This window comes from Xylona heveae (genome assembly GCF_001619985.1).
Source record: "Xylona heveae TC161 unplaced genomic scaffold L228scaffold_5, whole genome shotgun sequence".
Taxonomy (NCBI): domain Eukaryota; kingdom Fungi; phylum Ascomycota; class Xylonomycetes; order Xylonales; family Xylonaceae; genus Xylona; species Xylona heveae.
The window spans coordinates 1,649,597-1,668,855 of NW_017264197.1; the positions used below are offsets into that span (position 1 = coordinate 1,649,597).

The 19,259-nt window shown below is 48.3% G+C and overlaps 6 protein-coding genes across 6 annotated transcripts; 1 reads left to right on the top strand and 5 right to left on the bottom strand.

The window, feature by feature from the left end:
- The first annotated feature begins 36 nt into the window (after positions 1-36).
- L228DRAFT_247461 (phytanoyl-CoA dioxygenase family protein) lies at positions 37-2,134 on the top strand. The gene is made up of 4 exons (XM_018332646.1): positions 37-558; positions 741-1,024; positions 1,167-1,404; positions 1,784-2,134. The coding sequence occupies exons 1-4, from the start codon at positions 311-313 to the stop codon at positions 1,998-2,000; spliced, it is 987 nt and encodes a 328-aa protein (XP_018188576.1). The 5' UTR covers positions 37-310; the 3' UTR covers positions 2,001-2,134.
- Positions 2,093-4,461, bottom strand: L228DRAFT_247465 (hypothetical protein; the record flags this gene model as incomplete). The annotated part of the gene is made up of 2 exons (XM_018332647.1): positions 3,817-4,461; positions 2,093-3,691 (listed from the first exon to the last, which is right to left on the bottom strand). Coding segments are annotated over exons 1-2 (1,424 nt in total), but the record flags the coding sequence as incomplete, so codon positions are not given.
- Positions 4,462-5,603: 1,142 nt separating this feature from the next.
- L228DRAFT_141567 (hypothetical protein) lies at positions 5,604-7,565 on the bottom strand. Its single transcript, XM_018329180.1, has 4 exons — positions 7,336-7,565; positions 7,043-7,269; positions 6,388-6,976; positions 5,604-6,327 (listed from the first exon to the last, which is right to left on the bottom strand). The coding sequence occupies exons 1-4, from the start codon at positions 7,442-7,444 to the stop codon at positions 5,717-5,719; spliced, it is 1,536 nt and encodes a 511-aa protein (XP_018188578.1). The 5' UTR covers positions 7,445-7,565; the 3' UTR covers positions 5,604-5,716.
- Positions 7,566-10,339: 2,774 nt separating this feature from the next.
- Positions 10,340-11,623, bottom strand: L228DRAFT_238911 (NAD(P)-binding protein; the record flags this gene model as incomplete). The annotated part of the gene is made up of 4 exons (XM_018331092.1): positions 10,340-10,520; positions 10,592-11,017; positions 11,077-11,146; positions 11,212-11,623. 4 exons carry the CDS (start codon positions 11,621-11,623, stop codon positions 10,340-10,342), a joined length of 1,089 nt encoding a protein of 362 aa, XP_018188579.1.
- Positions 11,624-14,037: 2,414 nt separating this feature from the next.
- Positions 14,038-14,850, bottom strand: L228DRAFT_238912 (hypothetical protein; the record flags this gene model as incomplete). Its single annotated transcript, XM_018331093.1, has 3 exons — positions 14,038-14,245; positions 14,459-14,562; positions 14,683-14,850. 3 exons carry the CDS (start codon positions 14,848-14,850, stop codon positions 14,038-14,040), a joined length of 480 nt encoding a protein of 159 aa, XP_018188580.1.
- Positions 14,851-16,123: 1,273 nt separating this feature from the next.
- On the bottom strand, positions 16,124-18,720 carry L228DRAFT_247470 (3-methylcrotonyl-CoA carboxylase subunit alpha). Its single transcript, XM_018332648.1, has 6 exons — positions 18,440-18,720; positions 18,187-18,385; positions 18,030-18,127; positions 17,275-17,976; positions 16,292-17,219; positions 16,124-16,214 (listed from the first exon to the last, which is right to left on the bottom strand). The coding sequence occupies exons 1-6, from the start codon at positions 18,559-18,561 to the stop codon at positions 16,158-16,160; spliced, it is 2,106 nt and encodes a 701-aa protein (XP_018188581.1). The 5' UTR covers positions 18,562-18,720; the 3' UTR covers positions 16,124-16,157.
- Positions 18,721-19,259: the final 539 nt, after the last annotated feature.

Sequence of the window (19,259 nt, forward strand, 5' to 3'; positions counted from 1 at the left end):
GCACTGGGCCACTGGCATAAACATTGAGCGGAGAGGCAAAATGTAAAATAGTCTGTTAAAATGCAATATATAAACCTCTCAAGCCCCTCAACTTGTCCTGACTTTTTCATGACATGATAATCAAATAACTTCCAATCTCGAATATCACTATTATTTAATATATCAAATGCTGTCGAGATTGTCCACCAAAACAACCTTGAAGCACTGCCGACTTGGAGCAGTCACGTTTACCACCCCTCTACTTGGCTCGTCATATACCAAGTATACCACAAGTCAATTAACACCAGCAAGACCTCGCTATCTGGCCACAATGTCTCCGTCTCAAACTCTGTCTTCGCTGCCTCTTTCTGTCCAAGTGTCCAAGGACGAATTGGCCGCTGGGAAATTATCATGGCAGAATCTCGAATTGGCTACCCGGGCACTGCATCGCGACGGTCTCGTGGTGCTAGAAGATGTTATTGGCATGCCTGAGCTCAATACGCTGAATGAGAAAATGGTCAAGGATGCGCTGGAGCTTCAGGCACGGAATGATGATAGTCCGTATAATTACAACAAGGGGTGAGCTTCCTACCGCTCTTTGTTTTTTCCTTTTCTTATTTTGACTTTACTTATTTCTTTCTTTCTTTCTTTCTTTGTTTCTTTCCATTCTTTTTCTTTTTTTTCTTTTATTTCCCTTTAATTCTTTCCGTACATATTTCTATCCATGATCTTATGTCTTATGAACACATCTGACCAGTTAGAAACATCCAACAAGACCCCCCTCTCACACCGCCCTACTTTTCCCCCTCCATCTTCCTCAACCCCATTGCAACGCAAGTCACCACGTCCGTTCTCGGTCCGCGGCCCCGACTCACATTTATATCCGGCAACACTGCGCTTCCCCCGACCGAGTCTGCGGCCGCCAAGTCTCAGCCCGTGCATTCGGACGCGGATTTCGACCACCCGGACTGTCCATTTGCTTTGGTCGTCAATGTTCCGCTCGTGAGCATGAACAAGGTGAATGGCAGCACCGAAGTATGGTTAGGTATGATATTCCCCCACTTACCCGTGCTCTTTATCTCCTTTCATCTCTTTATCTCTTCATATGTCCATCTCTTCAGATGCCAAAAACCTCAATCATTCTAAGACCAGTAAACCGGTAACAACTAACACATCCGAACAACCAGGAACGCATTCAACATCGTCTCTCTCCGCGCAAGAAGGCGCCCACGGAGACCGCGCCAGCGGACGTATCAAGCAGGACTTACTTGACCAACGCCGCGCCGTGCGGCCGCCGAGCCAACCGCGCGTGAAAAAGGGCAGCATCATCATCCGCGACCTGCGACTTTGGCATGCGGGCAAGCCGAATTTCTCGGAAGACATTCGGGTGATGTTGGCGTTGATCCATTTCGCGCCGTGGTATAGGTATGTTTTTATATTTATTTTATTTTTATCTTTTTTATTGTTCTTTTTTTTGTCCTTCCACTCGATGTCTCTTCCTCCCCCTCCGCCCCCACCACCCTGACCAAACCAAACCAAGTAAAAACCCAACAACAGAAAAAAAAAAAAATTAAAAAAAAAAACACACATGCCAAACCCCCCTAAAACACACAACAAACCCCCCAAAACACATACAACAAATCCACCTAAAACACACAAAAAAAACAACCATCCACCTATCCACCTACCACCTACAACCTACCTCTGCGAGGTATAGAATAATAGAACTAGTCAAGAAGATCAAGAAGGTGGAACTAACCAAAAAGGTGGAACTACGTTAACTAACCAAGCATACTCCGTACAGAAACGCCATGACAGTCGAATTCTCATCCGAGCTACGTCCCATTCTCCACACCCACACCAAGGGCCAGGACCAAGGCCAGGGCCTGCAGATCCAGGCCGAGTTTCTTCCGACCGCGGACATTGAGAAGCGGTACTTGCACAAGCCGTTTGGGAACGCGTATGATTTTGATCAAATGGATAAAGTGCAAGGTATTTTTGAAATGGAGGGTATTTTTTGACAAGGGGGGTATATTTTGAAATGGAAGGTATATTCTAAAAAAGAGTTAAAAAAAAAAGAACGAAAGAAAAGAAAAGAAAAGAAAAGGTTCATCAATGGCGGTATTTATGCTTTTCGGGGGAAGATGTTCAGGACATTTTAGTTTTTGAGTTTGAGGTACGTGACGATTGGTAAGACTCTACTGCCGTATGATGCATATTGAGGATAATGAGGACTGTTGAATGGGAAGAAAGAGGTGGGATGCACAAGATTTGAATGAAGAAGGCATAGTATTATCTAGTGTCATGTTAATAATAGAAAAATAAGATAAAATGTCTAAAAACAATCCGAATGCCCTACGCTAGTCCTCATGTCCCTGCGAAATGTCGCTATGGATCAATATGTTCAAAGGAGTGCCCTTACAATTAAAGAAATAGAGTATATAAAAGGAAAATGAAATGGGGGGAACTTCAGATGGTGGCCGTAAAGTGTGCTGGATATAATTGTATCAATTATCTGCGTGGTAGTGCCCAAATATCGCAATGATCAATTACTGTCGAAATCAGACTTCTTGGCAACTTCTGACATCTGCTGCTCCTGGTGTTCCCCTTGCTTCTTCTCTCCCTGCTTCTTCTCTTCTTCCGGCGCCTGAACAGTCTCGTAAGCTGGCGGTGGAGAAGCAGTGACGGGAGCCTTCTCCATATCGAGAGACGCGTTTTCCACGTCAAGACCCTTCTCCATGTCAACTGCGCCGGCGTCCTGCTGAACTGCTGCATAGGCTCCACGACGGTTGCAACGCGCGCGGCGGATAAGCTGCCAGAGCGCAATGGCCACGACGCTAAACATGGACGCAATGAAGCCGGCAGTGAATCCAACACCTGCAACGGCAACGGCGTAAATGAGGTATCTGACGGCATGGTGGAAGGGGAAGGGGTGACGGTGTCCGTGGCCATGGCCATGCCCATGCCCATGCCCATGATAGTGAGGCCCAGCGGCGGGACCTTGCATGCTATGATGGTTGTTGGGAGGAGGATGGGGGCGCTGCTCATCTTGAGGACCCATATGTTGCGGCCGAACAGGAGATTTGTCAGCGCCAGCACCAGGACGTTGGCGGTGGCATCCTTTGCCTCTGCCCCTGCCTTTGCCTATGCCCTTGGCACGAGAGAGGCCGTCCTCTAGCACGGAAAGCCACTTGCACAGACGGCTAGAGCAATCCTTGTCTTTGCCAGATGACCAAGCCATGCTGCCGTGGTGACGGTGAGTAGGGAAAAGGCTATGCGATGGGTCCTTGACAGCTTCGACGAGAACACCCTCGATGTGTTTATTGGGCGAATCTTGATCACGCCAGATTCTCAAGCGAAGGCCGACTGGAGTAAACGAATCACGGTTCTTGATGGGGTCCATGGCTTTGATGCCGCTGACGAACATGCTGACAATCTGGTCTGGGATTCCCGAATCATGGTTATTCGGCCGCTGTAACAAGGCAATGTCGACATGGGCGTCCAGAGGCGGAGAGATGTCCGGTGACGAGAGGTCAAGTTCCTCTCTGATCATTGACGACCAGTCGTCACGGCTCGAGTGGAATTTCCCATCGACGTCGGCATCTTGTCGGACGTAGAATTCTCGTGGTCTAATGTTCATGGGAGAAACGGGAACATCGTTGATAAGTACAGTCTCGGGAGTAGTGTTCCGGTCAACAGTCACATTCAGAATCTGCGCCATTAGCATGTATGTGCAGATAGAGGGTATATGTAGGTATCGAAACGGGCACAGGCCAGGAGTGTAGCATAGTCGTCATGTAACGCTGAGGATATCTTCAGTGCAGGATCAACACTCACCAAATCATTGGCCTTTTGCGCCCACTTATACCCTGACTTGTCCTCAGTGGCCTCTGCAAAAAGACAGTCTTCACACTTCAAGTTGAGGATGATCGGGTGGTCTTCGTCTTCGTCATGGAAAGGAGTGATGAGTTGGCCAGCAATTTTATCTCCGTCGGTGAGGGCAACATCTTCAATAGGCATTGATCTACCCAGTTTGATGGTGGAGAGAGGCAGTAGCATCGCTTCAGCTCCAGAAAGTGCGAGGAGCACTGAGCTCATGACGGCCGAAGCCGTTATCCCATTGACACGCATGCCGTTCTAGGTGGCCCGAAGGGTAATTGAAAATAAGGAAACAAACAATGATTCCGGACTGGGTGCTTTTGAGACAGGCAACTTTGTCGAAAAGTTGTCCGTTAAGCTCAGATCTGGGCTTCTGCTCCACACCCTTTCTCTAATGTCCCCAATAACTAAGGTAGGTAATAGTCGCAGCAGTCGGGAGCAGTGTCGACTGATAATAAATATTTTTCTCGCCTCAACTCTATCTTGTTTTGATGGGAGACGAGACCCAGGGGAAGAAGAAAGAGGGGTTGGCCGATGAATGGAGAAGATGTTTGGAAGTGCTATGATGCTGGATCACCTTACGTCCGTGGTTTACCAGAGCTCCGACCACTGGGGGGTGAGACTGTGACGAGCGAACCCACTTTTTGATATTTCCGCTCTGAGGAAAGGTCGACGTCTTATCAAAGCTAATCAGGTTAGCGCTTATCTGCTCAAGCCGATAGGTGGTTGGCTTCGCTAAATGTCCCAATGCAGGGATTCTGATAGATACTTTGGACGAGCTGCTATTTGGCAGTAGACTCAGGTACCTGTCTCCCCCTACCACATCCCTCACTGGACGCTTTGCGTGTCCTGGTGTGCAAGGAGAATCGCTGTGTACCTCAATTTGGCTGCATAAGCGATCGCCCTGCAGATATGATTGTGCACATGCACTGCGCTCCTTGCCTGTCCCCAATGCAGGGACGCTCTTTCCTCCCAACCTTTCATGTCCTTCTTCTTGATCTCGTGCTGACATCTTCAGCAAGGGCATGTCTGCGTCTATGTTGTATGCCAAAGCCAACCTCCAATTCAGTGGCATAGACGGGTATGGAGCTTGTTCTTTTGGAGCAAGCCTTGCATATTCACATGGCATGCAATCGCCGCATCACAGAAAAAAAAAAGGGACCGTACACAAGATCTCGATCATTATAATGCCCTCGAGCATATCCATGATATCAAGGAGGATACTAATAATAATATAATACACGTAGTAGTTGATAATTATAGTAGGCAAACATCTCCTCCGGCATAACCTTGTGACAAAAATAAACCGTAAAAGGTATGGCTGTGCCGAAACTACTGAGTTCTGAGCCTACAGTTCAAACCAGACTCCGAAACCGACACCGGAGGGAAAAGAAGAAAGACGAAACCCCTCCACGCTTGAGTCTGTATGCAAATGCGCCAGTGATCAGAAGCTGTAGTGGTTGCAATAGAGCCGCCACTAAGCTTTGGGAACAAACATAAAAAGACAGTGCCCAAGTGATAACCCATGCCTTCTTTGACGCCAAAAGAGAAAAGTAGCACATTGAAATCCTTAGCCGACCAGTTCCATGTCGTTGTGATGCTCGTTGAAGGTGCAAATGCAAACCAGATCATGCTCTGCTCCAGCGAGCCTCAAACGACAAAATCCGAAAATAAGTCAATAATAATGATACACGTTATGCCCTATGCCCATTGTTCCCTCCAAAATGCAAATAATTCAAATTAAGTTATGCGCTCGTTGGCGATGACGATAATGATGACCGTACGGGTGATGGTAGTGATGCTGTTGCTGCCAGTGGAGAATGCAAATAATCAAAAGGAACTCGGTCTTGCCCTCGCCTTAGGTGGACGTCTTTCGGTAAAGGTGCTGCTGGGCTTTGGCGGCCTCTTCACTATGTCGACGATCTCGTTCAAGCAAAAAGCTCAACTGACTTTGGCTCTTGGTTCGTGGTAAGAGGCCATTTGGTGGGGTTGGAGGCATCTCATTCTCATCCGTGGCCGGGTGATTGGTGATTGAGGCGGCGACGGGCTGCTTGAGCGGCAGGATTCGGTTTATGATGGTTGGTTGTGAGCTCGCTGCGGGTGGAGAATCGGCCTTATTAATGACGCCTGCAGCAGCCGTGGATGTGGGAGCCACGATTGGCGCAGCCTTGGTTTGGGTTGGATGACCGGAGAGGACGCGAAACATGTCGGAGGAACTTCGATCGCTAATTCTGGCCTGAAAGTCACGATTGGCGCCCCAGTCATCATAGGGTCGTATGGAGCCGTGCTGCTCAGCGGATGAGGCACGATCACGTTCTGTATTATACAGTGATCGGGATGCGACATCATTGGGGGAGGGTGCTCGGAGGGGAGATTCATCGGCGAAAGACGCATCTGCAAGAGCGGCAGCAGAGTCGCCGTTAAAAGCGACTGGGGGTGGAGAGGGCGAATAGCGGGCCATGCTTGTCTCTATTATTTTTCAAACTGGGTTAGAAATTGAGCGAACCTGTAGTCGAAATGAAGACTTACCTGGTGAGCCAGAGGGCCGCGACTTTGGCCGAGAAGACGAGCCAAGGGTGGCATCGCCAGGGTCCGAGCGATGTGACTTCAATGTAGAAGCCGAAGACTGTGAAGACTTGCGACGAGTCATGGCTGGTCTGCGTCGACTTGGGCCAGCGCCAGCCACAAACACCGTTTTGCCCTTCTTCTTTCGTCCAGGAGGCATATGTGTCACATGAGGATGATGCACTCTATGAGGATGAAGTTGGTGTTGTTGATGTGCATGGGGATGATGGTGGGGAGGATGATGTTCCTCGAATGAAGATGCCAATGGCGAGCGGGGATGCGGACTTGGAGCCAATCCATCATCACTGTCATCTGCGGCCGGGACGGGAGAGGCAATTCTAGCGGTTTTGGTCGGTTCGCTGCCGGAGAGTTTCCTGCCACTTTTCAAGATTGGAGGTGGCAACGGCTTTGGTGAAGGGGACGGTGATGAGCCATTGGCAGCGGATTCGGGAGATGGCATTGATGTGTCTCCGTCACTACTTACGCGGATGACGGGTGGGTGGGAGGAAGACGACGAAGCCGAAGGGGAGGGCGGAGGGATGTGCAAATTAGCCTGAGATGATTGAGTCAGTTGATTTTCCAGATAGATGGATGAAAGTAGAAATTCATTTTGACGAACCTGATCAACATACTCGGGTCTCAGCTCAGATTGCGTATGAGGATGAGAGGTAGGCCTTGGTGTTTTTCCCACGTTACTTTTGCTTTCTGAGATGTGCAAAAAGATGCGTGCCACTGCTGAGCCTGTGATGCCTGCATTTACTTGGCCATTACTCCATATCCTCCAAAAGAAGTTTTCGAGACGACCGCCGGTGTCGCCTTGTAACGCGCGCCGATTTGTGCGATATACTAGTAATCCAGCTCCGTTAGCAAAAGAAATAATCCCAAAGAAAAAAACTTCAAATTGATGCTTACCCCTCCAGAGTCGCGCAATATCCTCGATTGCGACATGGTCGATGCTTTGAATCTCACCGCCGATTCCATCACTATTTCGAATGACCCCAGTAGGCAGCATGGTCGTCATTGCACCTCCGGGTCTGCAGCTAGCAGAGCGGCCTCAATAACGAGGCCACGGCGCTCGCCCGTGGCTCGGTGGCGACAAGGATCAGATGTGAATTTGACAGCACTATGATTCGATGAAGGCTTGGTTGGGGGTCGCAGCAGAAGCAGCAGGGCGCAGGGATGTGCAATATGCACAATAATAGTAAAAGCGAGCGACACAGAAAAGACGCGTAAAAGAGTTCCGGATGGGTGACGACGTCAAGAATGCTTCAAGTGATTCGAAATGACTTTCGATGCCAAGTTAACTTTGGATTCGATGTTTTTGTTGTTGTGCTTTTTGTTTTCTCTCGAATAGCGCCGGGGGTTTCGACCGCGCAAAACAGGTTGTTGACGTCAGGGACCCGTTCAGGGACCTCTTTCCTAAAATGAAAGGGCACTAGGCCGATGCGATCAACGTCGATCCCAAAACAGGAATCTCTGCAACAACTTGGATTCTTCTTTTTGTTGCCTCGCGCCAAGTAGTGATGAACTCTTTCGGGTGAAAAAGAGAGATGGAAATGAAGAAGATGAAGTAGAAGAGGAGGAGAAGCAGAGAGCAAGAGAGAAGGGGACAAGAGCTTGGGTGTTTCTAGTAGCTCGAACCTTTCCTTTTTCTCCTCTCTTCCACAGCTGGCGCAGGTGCGCGTCCGATCACAGTAGCCGGCAATGTACCGAATATCACTTACGACGCCTTTGCCCGCACCTAGCTGGACCGAACGACCAGGTCAATGGGGAACAAAGATGGCAGTCCAGCATTGCGAGTACCGGTCGGGCCGTGGGGCTCGGCATGGATCATGAATGGGGAACAAAGATGGGCCAGGGGTGGTGGCGCATGTAGTAGATTAATGTGTGATGGCTCATGACCAGGACCTAGACCCTTTGGTTGGAGGGGAGTGGGGGGATTAACGGTCGAGCCATCCCCAGTGGGACGTGGGCAAGTAAGAGAAGCCGTTGGACAGGCGAGGGAGAAGAGACATTTTCCCGCGCACTGGGTGACTCTCTGCCGATGCACACGGGAGTACGCTTGTATTCGTTGATGGAAATGCAGCCTAGCTGGTGCTAAATGGGTACCATTGGAGTATCTCACTAAGCACCACCATGGGGAACAGTACTTGCCCCATACTTTCTAGCGAGGCAGGCACCCGAGGGCGGAGTTGGACATCGTGCTGGGGCTGGAACAACAGGGTGGAGTACCCACTTCTTCTAATAAAAGTAACGGCAGTCGAGGTTCCTCTTTGACACTCTACCTCGCTTGGCGTCTCTTCCACCACGGTTGTTGGATTATGCGGACATCATGGATGACGACGACTTCTCCTTTCTGGAGTAAATAGGCAAAGCAAAATGGTCAATTACACGATGACGAAAAGAAAGCTTTCTTACCTTTCGGGGTTAAACTATAGATTGAATAGTCTGCATCAAGTCAAGTTTAAGGAGACCCCCTGTCATTTGAGATGCCGTAGTCTATTTCGGGTTAGATATATTGCTCACTTACTTTGTCTAATCCAGTATAGCTTCATACAAATGTTCCCAAATTTAGTATCATTAGTAATCTCGGCCTAAGTAAAACGCAGACAGAGTGACAGTCAAGCTTCAAGACGTCAAAACCGATATATCTCCGAACCTCTTCCCTATAGTCTTTTTGAAAGAAGTTTCGATTCACCTTCTATGCAGTAGCCACGTAGATTAATTTGCGCGAGTATATATCTCAGTACTCCGGGATATGTTCCCGATTCCTTCTTGTCTCTGTGCTCGTCAACGCAACCTATATCTCTTGGGATAAAGTTGCTTGAATGCGTTTCCAACCTATTGATGTTCTTGTTTATTACCTTTTCGTAAGCACTCCTTGCCTCTGTTCATGTTCTTGGTGTCTGATAGACTATTATCTATTGCTCCTGTAATTTCGATTCCCGAATTCCGGAAAATCGATTTACAGGTCCTTCGTCTCTCTTGCTATTGCTTCAACTATAAATATTAGATATACTATTTGCCTCTGATGTAACGAGGAGAAATTGTTCTATGTCGTCTGCCATCCTCCAAAGCACTTTAGAATATCACTACATTCATAAACGAAAAAAATAACAAGCTATATGCCAGCGTTACGATGAACTGTGTTCAACGGCAGCGTTCCAAAGAAGGATTCCAGAAAAGAACATGTTTGCTCTCACAACATTGCATCACAAAATCACCATAGGCTTGTTACATGAATTGTAAGGGAACAATATGAATAGGAAAAATTGTGGAACACAAGATATATATTCGTCACCGAAAAAGAGATATTAAATAAAGATTAGATAAACTCCCAGATCAAGCAGAAAGCCAAATAAGTCAACAGAGAGCAACTCGCTTTTCTTTCACAATTAATTCCTTGAACAGTCAAATATTAAACCATGGACCCAAACCAGGACTATTAGATATGCAATAGCAAAAAAAGAAACTGCAATCAGGCTCCGTTGGCCTTTATACCCGATCGACCCCGGGCCGTGGACTGCTCGGAATAGACCCGCAAACAATTAAGCACAGACCACCTACCGCGTCGTGCGCGACTCTGTTAAGACCCTTTCCAAGTAAACACACAAATTTCCCCATCTTTCGTCAGAGGTAGCTTCGCACCAAAACAAAGTAGAGTACAGTAGTTCGTAAGATCTTCATCTTGGGACGATCCGGCTAATTGATAATCACCATTAGGCGTCAGTGAGGGAGAATGGGCTTTACCCTCCGTACTCCGTACCGCGGACGTCAGACCGTGTCTCCTTCTTCTCGATATTAACATAAATTCCAGTCTACACCTGAAAGGCAGAGCGGACAAAAAGACCCAAGAATTCAAAACAATTATCGGTAGTCTAGAGTCATGATTCGTAATTGGGTGTCCAAAAGAGGATTACGTCACAGTGTAACCGCCATCCACGCGGAGATCAGCACCGGTAACGTAGCCTGCGCTTTCGCTGAGAAGGAAGACCACAGGGCCCATGAGGTCTTCAGGATTGCCCATTTGGCCTTGAGGAATGAGAGACATCCATTTCTGGCGGAGATCGGGGTTCTCGTCGAGAATCTTCTTGGTCCTGTTGAATGTCATGTTAGTAGCTGTGATGAGGTAGAGAGAGACAGAGAAGATAGAAGAGGAGGAACGTACAATGCAGTAAGCATGTAGCCGGGGCTGATGCAATTGACACGAATGCCGGCGTGAGCCCACTCGACGGCCAAGCTAGAAGCGAGATGTCGGACGGCAGCTTTGGCGGCGTTGTAGGGAGCCTGAGGCTGAGGAACGTTGACAATGGCACCAGACATGCTACCGATGAAGACCATGCTGCCAGGCGACTTGCGCTGCATGAGGTGCTTGGCAACTTCGATGGCAAAGAGGTAGGTGCCGTCCACGTTGACACCCCAGAGCTTCTGCATCCGGTCGTGCGGGTACGAAATGGCGTCAAAATTCTCGGTGAAACCGGCAGAGGTGACGAGGTGGTCAATCTTTCCATGAACGGCAGTGATTTCATTGATCACGCTCTCCACAGATGTTGGATTCGAGACATCAGCGTAGTGCGCGGTGACCTTGGGAATCCTGTCGTGGCCAATATTAGCTGCAAGCTCTAGAAAAGCTAAAATAGAAGCTTCACATACTTCTTGGTCTTAGGGTTCTCCTTTTTGAAGGTGTTAACAAGCTCAATGGCTTGCTTCTCGGCTTCCTCCCCTGAATGCCATATTAGCAAACTGCTCGTAAAGAAGAAACATCAGCAATTGGCTAGAGAAACGTACTGTTCAAATCGCAAATGGCAACATCAGCACCGCTGACGACGAGGGCCTGCGACATGACCAGGCCGAGACCACGGGCACCGCCAGTGACAACGCCGACTTTGCCCTCGAGCGAGAACGAGGCGAGAGTGCGCTTGGAGTGGACGCCGCCGCGGCCCTGCACGGGCTGACTTGAGGGCAGCTCATGCTCCTCGGGGTACTCGACACGAACGCTGTCGTCGGTTCGCGCGAATTGGCCCTCTTCAAGCACCGGCTCTTCCTTTTTGTCGTCGCGACGGACGGCAGTGGTAGAGAGGCAGCGGGACACCGGTCGCATTGTGCGTGCAGCTGTGGCAGCAGTAAATGCTGCAGAGACCCGCGGCACGGCAGCGGGCAGGGCCCGAGTAGCTCTGCGGAGGATCTGGGAAGTGAACATCTTGTATACCGAGAGTATGGTTTCGCTGTCCTAAACGACTCTAAGATTCGATTTATAGTTTCAATGACGAGAAGACAGCGACTGTGTTAGGAGTCGACTTTGTGCTTCCGTTGCATCAATTGATCAACGAGGAAAATGACGTATGCAAGGGGGAGTCGATTTCCTCTCTTTCTCTGTCACGTAAACGTCTTCTCTCGGGCCTGCCAGAGAATAGAACAGCGAGACACGGAGAAAGCAAGAGAAACAACGAAACAGTTGTTGCAAAGAAGAATACTGAGTGGAGATTAGGAGGATGACAGGGCGAAGAGGAAGAGCTCAAGATTGGAGGGAGACAGAGGAGTTAAGTAGCTCTACGACATGTGGAGCAAAACAACAAATAGAGAAGAGAGAGGGCTTGGGCTAGAGCGCGTGTAAGTAAAGTCGCACACCCCGAGTAATACTATGGGAACAAGAAGTGTCCCAAGAAAGTCCAAAAGGGTCCCGTATAAGAAATGATTGATTCTACTGAACAAGGCTTGATTCTAGGTCTTGTCGCTGCCTCTGAGCTTCAGGCCAGGCACCTTTTCCCTCGCAGACAGACACATCGCTGACGTAGTGACACGTAGATCACCACTAGAAAGGGTCGTTGGTTCGAATGGATAAGGAAAGTATCTATAGCACTAAGTGAACCCCTAAACTACTCACCTCCGTATTCCGATAGCTTAAACAATTGCTACCCCCGCCTCTTACTCTTCCCCGGCCCCAATTTAAAAGGAAAAAGGCCTTTTTATGGGTCAAATGGTGTAATCTGACCCGACAGACACCCAAGTCTTTTCCACGTTTATTAGGCACTTGCCACTTGAAGATCCCCCTATCGCACACCCCGAGTCGCTCAATCGAGTGCCGAAGAGAGCGAGAGTATGAGTACTCACTATGCTGTACCCCGCATTAGCGATCACTAAGGTTCGGTACCTCTGCGATCATGTACTTCCTTTACTGTACCCATTCTAGGTATCTAGCGGGGACCCTTTTACCCACAACCCACCCCCGCACGGGCTTCTCCCTCACCGACTGTTCCAAAAAATCTTAATACCGCACAAGGTTCCCTTTTCCTCATAGCGTTGATACTGGTAGTCACGATGGGATCCGATTCCTCCGAATTCAACGCAGAGACATTTCAAGAACGCTCGAATTCGCAATCTATCTTCCCCACAATTACAAACCAAATGATTATGATCAAAGTCTTCCACCACTTTCAATTGTGACCAAAAGAAATCCTGTCGCGTACGATGGGGAGTGCAGCGGTAGCGTAGTCCGACTATCCGATCTCCTTCGCACCTTCTATATTTGTCTCATCCCTGTCAGTAATACTCGCCTTATCCCGCTACTCTGGAGATACATCGCTACAAGTGCATCGAGTATAGCATGATCCAATTGAAAGAGATTTACAAGTCACGCGTACCAGAACAGAAAACCTTGTACCCCAGTGGCGGGACCTAGATGATTGTCATTGCGTATGTATACTGACTCGAGACCCTGGTTATGTCAACCCATTGCCAGCCCCCCGCCCGGGAGAGAAGTACACAAGTAATGCACCTGCCTGCGAAGCATTCTAGAATCTATTAAATACCCACAAGAGGGCAAGGTAGCCCATGTCGCAGCTATGTTTAGCTACTTTTGCAAAATGAAAACAGCTCACCAGCCCCATTTCTCTCGGAGATTGGATCTCTTTTCGGGACAAAACCACTGGAAAGCTATCACTGAAAAGGGGGGGAGTGTATGTGGCTGATTGGGACCCATGACCCTGGTTTCCAATATATCGTTGTGTTAGAACTACGACCCCCACGGGGAGTTTAGCGGGAATTTTAGCAGTAAAAACGGGGAATATGACTCGGGACGAAACCGCGAGGGAGAACGGGGGGAGATGTGTGATGTGGGGCGGATCAGTCACACCAAAATGCGATATCAATAACACAAGTAATAATGTGGACAGAAGAAACGAGAAAACACATGTGACCCGCTGCCACGCGAAACAGCTTTCGATCGGGAGTTGCCAGGTATGGCACTTGCCCTAAATTATTGTAGTTATTCGATTTGAGTGAAGATCTTCATTGGTGGGTCTTTACGAGGAGCAGCCATGCGTCCTTGCAACTATGCAGGAAAAGACAAAGAAATAGCTCAATAAATGTCTCTGTCGAACTCCGGGGAAGCACAATGCGAAAAAAGAGAAATGAAACAAAATAAAATACCATAAGCAGTAAAACAATAATAATATAAAAAAAGAAAGAGAACTAAATAATCACTAATGGAATTCTTGCGATCCGAGGAAACCCTCCCGAAAACTCCATAACGCAAGAAACTCCAATTTTCTTTTTCGAGTAGGCAAAAATTGTAGCGGTCTCTCAGTTCGAATACGGCACACAATGCCGATTGAACTATACGACGCTCGTCTTGGAACTGAGCACCGATCGGCGACTATAAAAGAACCGAATGGCGCCATAAGTTGCACTGATCAGCCACAAAAGCACATTGACCAAGTCGACCCAGACGGCATTCTTCATTCGTTGTACCGCGGCGTTGCCGTCAACTTGTTTATGCCCGTACTTTTGCGCAAAGACGCCAAACACGGCAATCCAGAGGATACTATTCAAGACCCACGGTTAGCAACCCAGTAGTCCAAGAAGAGCATTGGAGAAAGCTATTTTGCACAGGGCAGCAAAGCGACACGATAGAAAAACGCGGGGTACATTGCGGGGTGCAGCGATCAACACCACTTTCCACCAAAACCAGACAAGCGATACAAAATGCCAATGCAATCACGGTGAGCCAAGGAAACAGCAAGTCAAAAGTACTCACAATAGAGTGGCGTCCCAGGCGAAGAGGTACCATGATTTGACAAATGGGATCAAAAAGAAGATGCACGTCAGTGCTGCGAATCCAGCAATGACCTCAGCGTAGACCTGTCAAAAGCACAGTGACGTATTAGTACCATTCAATTCGCATCTGATAACTTCTTGAGCGTCGGTGCAAAAAGTTGCTCCAGGATGTCGGGGCCAATAGAATGATAAAGTATGACTTACCCATGCAGGATCAGGCTTCAAACCATGTTTTCGCACGTTATTCAGATCAACTCCATACAGACCCGCGACTGTGAGCGCCATGACGAACTGCAGGAAGCGCAGCGTAGTGCGAAGGCCAGCTCCAATCAAGCCGCCTTGCGAAGGGGATTTGTTGATGAAATAAATCATCTTGAATTGCGGATTTTAAAATGTCGCTGGACTGAAAGTAGCTCGATGGACGATATGAAGCGAAATCGTGAGACTTCTGCTGCTAGACAGAGAGGACAAAATCTGGAGGGAGGGTTTGATCTTATGCTAAGTGGATGGAAAGCAAAAATAGAGACAAGAATAGTAGCTGTCTGTTCTCTTGTAATGCGGACTGAGTGCAAAACCGGAGCTAATGCCACGTGGAGGCCGTTAAGGATTTAGTCCGTGAAGCAGTCGATGTCGTAAATCCTCGATGAGAAGCAGATATATTTGTTGAGCACCAGGCTCTTGGAATACAAAGGCTACTCGTAAAATAAAAGGCTGTTGGTATCGTAGAGTGTGGAAGTAACGATAACAGAGATCGTTTTTAACCGGCAAGGGAAAGAATGATGTAGATGTATTCAAGGTCAAGGTGGATTATAATGGCTGCGAAGGACGCTGAAAGTCAAGGAAGCGCTTTGAAGAATAGGGACAATTAAGATAATGAATCGGAATAAAGGCTTTTGTTATTGTTGAATGAATAAACTATAATTACTTTTCAGTAATGACATTCATTGAGTCACTGAAGAGCGGTTGGGCGAAGGACAAAGGCTAAAACGGAAGACAAAGACATTAAAGAAGTTGGCGACCATCAGAAAGATGGGCCACATGGACTTTTTATAATATGCATATCACAAAGACATTCGATCTAAACTCACGATGCAACTTCGCAGCCTTCGCCTTTCGGTCGGCGCGTATTTCATCTTTCCGCGCCGTGGGCTGCTATTTTGTGCTTGCTTGACGCTTGATCTGTCACCTGCAAGAGGTCATGACATACATAGTATGGGCTCGAAGTGAAACATACCTCCATGTTTCAAATAACAACACAAATCTGACTCGCATCTCGCAAAGAGTCAACGATAATGCCGCAGGGCTGATGATATTTCTCACAGTGCTACCATTAGTATTCATGGTTGTACGGGAGTGGTTTGGAAGGGGTAACTGTTTAGCGCTGGACCCTTCGCTGTCAGTCCAGAAGCAGTTTAGATGGCGTTCGGCTACCCGCCCGGCTTTGGTTTGACGTCAAGTATTTTCAAGCACCTTGCTGTCCGATTGTAACCACATCTGCAGTTGTCATGTGGGGACCATTTCCACGCGGTTTCACTTGCCGCCTACTCAACTCCTCACAGCAAAACAAGGGAATCTCATAGTCATCAAATGCGTATCTACCATGATTATACTTCCGATGATCAAAGAATATTGGTTTAAATTTTGAACTTGGGCTACTGTGAGTATTCGCAATATTAATTTTACGACTTTCCAGTATCTTCGAATTCTACTAAGGCCGTGCCGGCTTTACACAAGTCCTGAATCAAAATCTCAGCATGTCTCGACTCACATACTTTGTCAAGTATCCGATAGAGAGGGGAATAAAAAAACTTACACCCGCTTTATGTACCACCTTTGAGATGACTCCATCATGAGGACTTCGTATGACAGTCTCCATCTTCATACTCTCTATAACTACCAGTGCTTGGTCCTTCACCACAGCATCACCCTCCTTTACATCGACGCGAAGGACTTTGCAAGGCATCGGAGCGAGGACACTATTCGTAATATCGTGTAGTCCGAGTACCTTTTCGGCCCAGCCTGGAGGCTTGCAGCGTAATTTATACTGCCGCCCTTGCTGAAATATAACGAGACTGTCTCCGTCTTGTACAATCGTCGTCGCTAGACGCGTATGTGGGTAGAAACTTGTTAGAACTCTGGTAGAGAGGTCGTAATGGCTGAGAACACTTGGATATTGTACGTCATTTATTGAGACATCGAACGTGCCGGGGCCGACTTGCCCGACTTCAACATCGGTCTCAGCGTCAGTCTTGATTCCGTCTGGCGCCATCTGGGCTAATGAGAATTTTCGCGTCTGGTAGTTTGATCCAAATCCGACGCCCGTGCCAGCTGCACCGAAGCCAACCGTGCCAGACTGGCTGGAGATTTCGCGGAGAAGTAAACCGAGCGCAGCTTGTGCGAAGACTTCTGGTTCAAGCTCGCTTTTGGCGAAGAGTGCGCTGCGATATTTTTCTATAAAGCCAGTCTCGACATCGCCGCTGATGAAAGCCGGATGAACGCATACTCTCTTCAGGAATTCAATGTTCGTTGTAGCACCTGCGATCTCGTAGTCTTCTAAAGCAGCAAGAAGCTTTTGTATTGCTGAATCGCGTGACTCGGCCTGAACTATGAGCTTTGCAATCATCGGATCGTAGTGCGACGTGACTTCGTCGCCTTCAACGAAACCCGCATCGACACGAACGGTAGGAGAGGCTACTGGCGTCTTAAGATGCGTGAGTAGACCCGCGTCGGGGATAAAGTTCCTAAACAGATGTTAATGAAGATGGTCAAAGATAATTGAGACATTGGGCGTCACACATATCCGGGTTTTCCGCATAGATTCTAGCTTCTATTGCCCATCCCCTTTGCGCTATTCGCTCCCTAATTTGGTCTTGCGTCAAAGGCAATTCCTTTCCCTCAGCGACCAATAATTGCCAGCGGACTAGGTCCTCTCCTGTGACCATTTCGCTGACAGGGTGCTCGACTTGTAGTCGGGTATTCATCTCCATGAAGAAGAACTGTCCGGTCTCATTATCGAATATAAATTCCACCGTTCCTGCACCTTCGTAGCCAACAGCAAGAGCAGCTGTTCTGGCTTTGGCCCAAAGATCCTCGCGGACCGATTGGTCCAGATTTGGCGCGGGAGACTCTTCCAAAATCTTCTGGTGTCGGCGTTGAATACTGCAGTCTCGTTCACCAAGAGCAACACAATTTCCATGCTTGTCTGCAAAGACCTGCACCTCAATATGACGAGGCTGCGTTATGTATTTCTCCACAAGCATGACTTCGTCGCCAAACGAGTTGCGTGCCTCTGTTTTTGCCGATTGCAGCTGGTCCGGGAATTCCGCTGCTGATCTGGCAATCCTCATGCCCTTTCCCCCGCCACCCTTGACTGCTTTGATCAGGACGGGATACCCAATTTTGTCTGCCTCGCTTTTCAGAAAGTCCGGATTCTGATTCCCGCCGTGATAGCCAGGAATGCAGGGAACCCCAGCAGCGGACATGATATTTTTCGACTGACTACTATCCATTAGAAAGTATGCTCAATAGATTCGGGGTCGATTGAGCATTGCCTTTTGTCGCCCATTTCTTCTATTGCTTTCCATGGAGGTCCGATGAATATCAAACCTGCCTCGGTACATCGACGAGCAAAATTCGAGTTCTCGCTCAGCTAATTCGCGGTTAACATTAGATGACTTCAGTTCGACCAAAGAACGTCAGGGTCTGTACAAATCCGTATCCGGGATGTACGCCAACGCATCCTGCAGCTTTCGCTGCTTCAATTATGCGATCCCCATCCAGGTATGCCCCCGGATCCCCAAGATTTATCGCATAGGGAGAGGCCAAAGCATGTTGTGAATGCGCATCCGGATCGGTGTAAATGGTAGTGCACTTAATTCCGAGAAGCGACGCCGTTTTCTGAACACGACTGAAGACAGTCAGACTCGCTTTATAGAAATGCTCTTGCTCCTGATAGACTTACAGTGCAATCTCTCCACGATTCGCAACCAGAACCGACGTCAACGGCCTTGGTGCTGCACCATGTTGTAAGCTCGAGTGATACCGCCGAAGGGTCAGCGGACGAAGGAGACGACGTGCAGTCATGTCCGCATCTCAGAACGAAGAAATATAGAGTTAGAACAATGGCTCAAAGTCAGGCCAGAAAGTCATCGTTGTCATCATCCGTATAGCCCTTTATGAACCACACATTATTGCTATGCTCCGATATGCTCTGCGTTCCTGCCCTGTGGTAATCCCTGCATCCAGGCACGCGGGGAAGCCGAGGGTAAGCGATAGCTGCATCGCGGGGGAAAACAGTAGGGAACACATTGGACCGAGGCCATACTGTAGTTATTCCCGTAACGTACAGTGACCCAGTCCCAGGTGATTAATTTATCACTTCAAAATTACAGCGAATGCGCCGTAGTGCTCTGCATTGGCATGGCCAATAGATTTCAGAGCTTGACGTATTAATGTTCCGTCATTTGTTCTGGGTCCTTAGGCCTATTTTGTAGGCAGCGCAGTCTGACGAAACGCCCCACCAGCCAGCCCTACAAGTTCTTCACTGTCTGCGTCAATGAAGAACCGTAATCGTAATCCAGAAAACGCAACTTTCAACTTTTCTATTCCTATGGGCTTCGCTTCCTTTGTCTCCAAGGTCCAAATGGACGACATTTTTTACTTTGATACTCGCTTTGAGGCTGCTAGTTGAGTATTTCCAGCCCACTCGCTCGTTTCCAATAGCGGCTTTCCGCACTGCCGACTCATCGCTACCGTTCGCGTCAACAGAAGCTGGTCTTGTC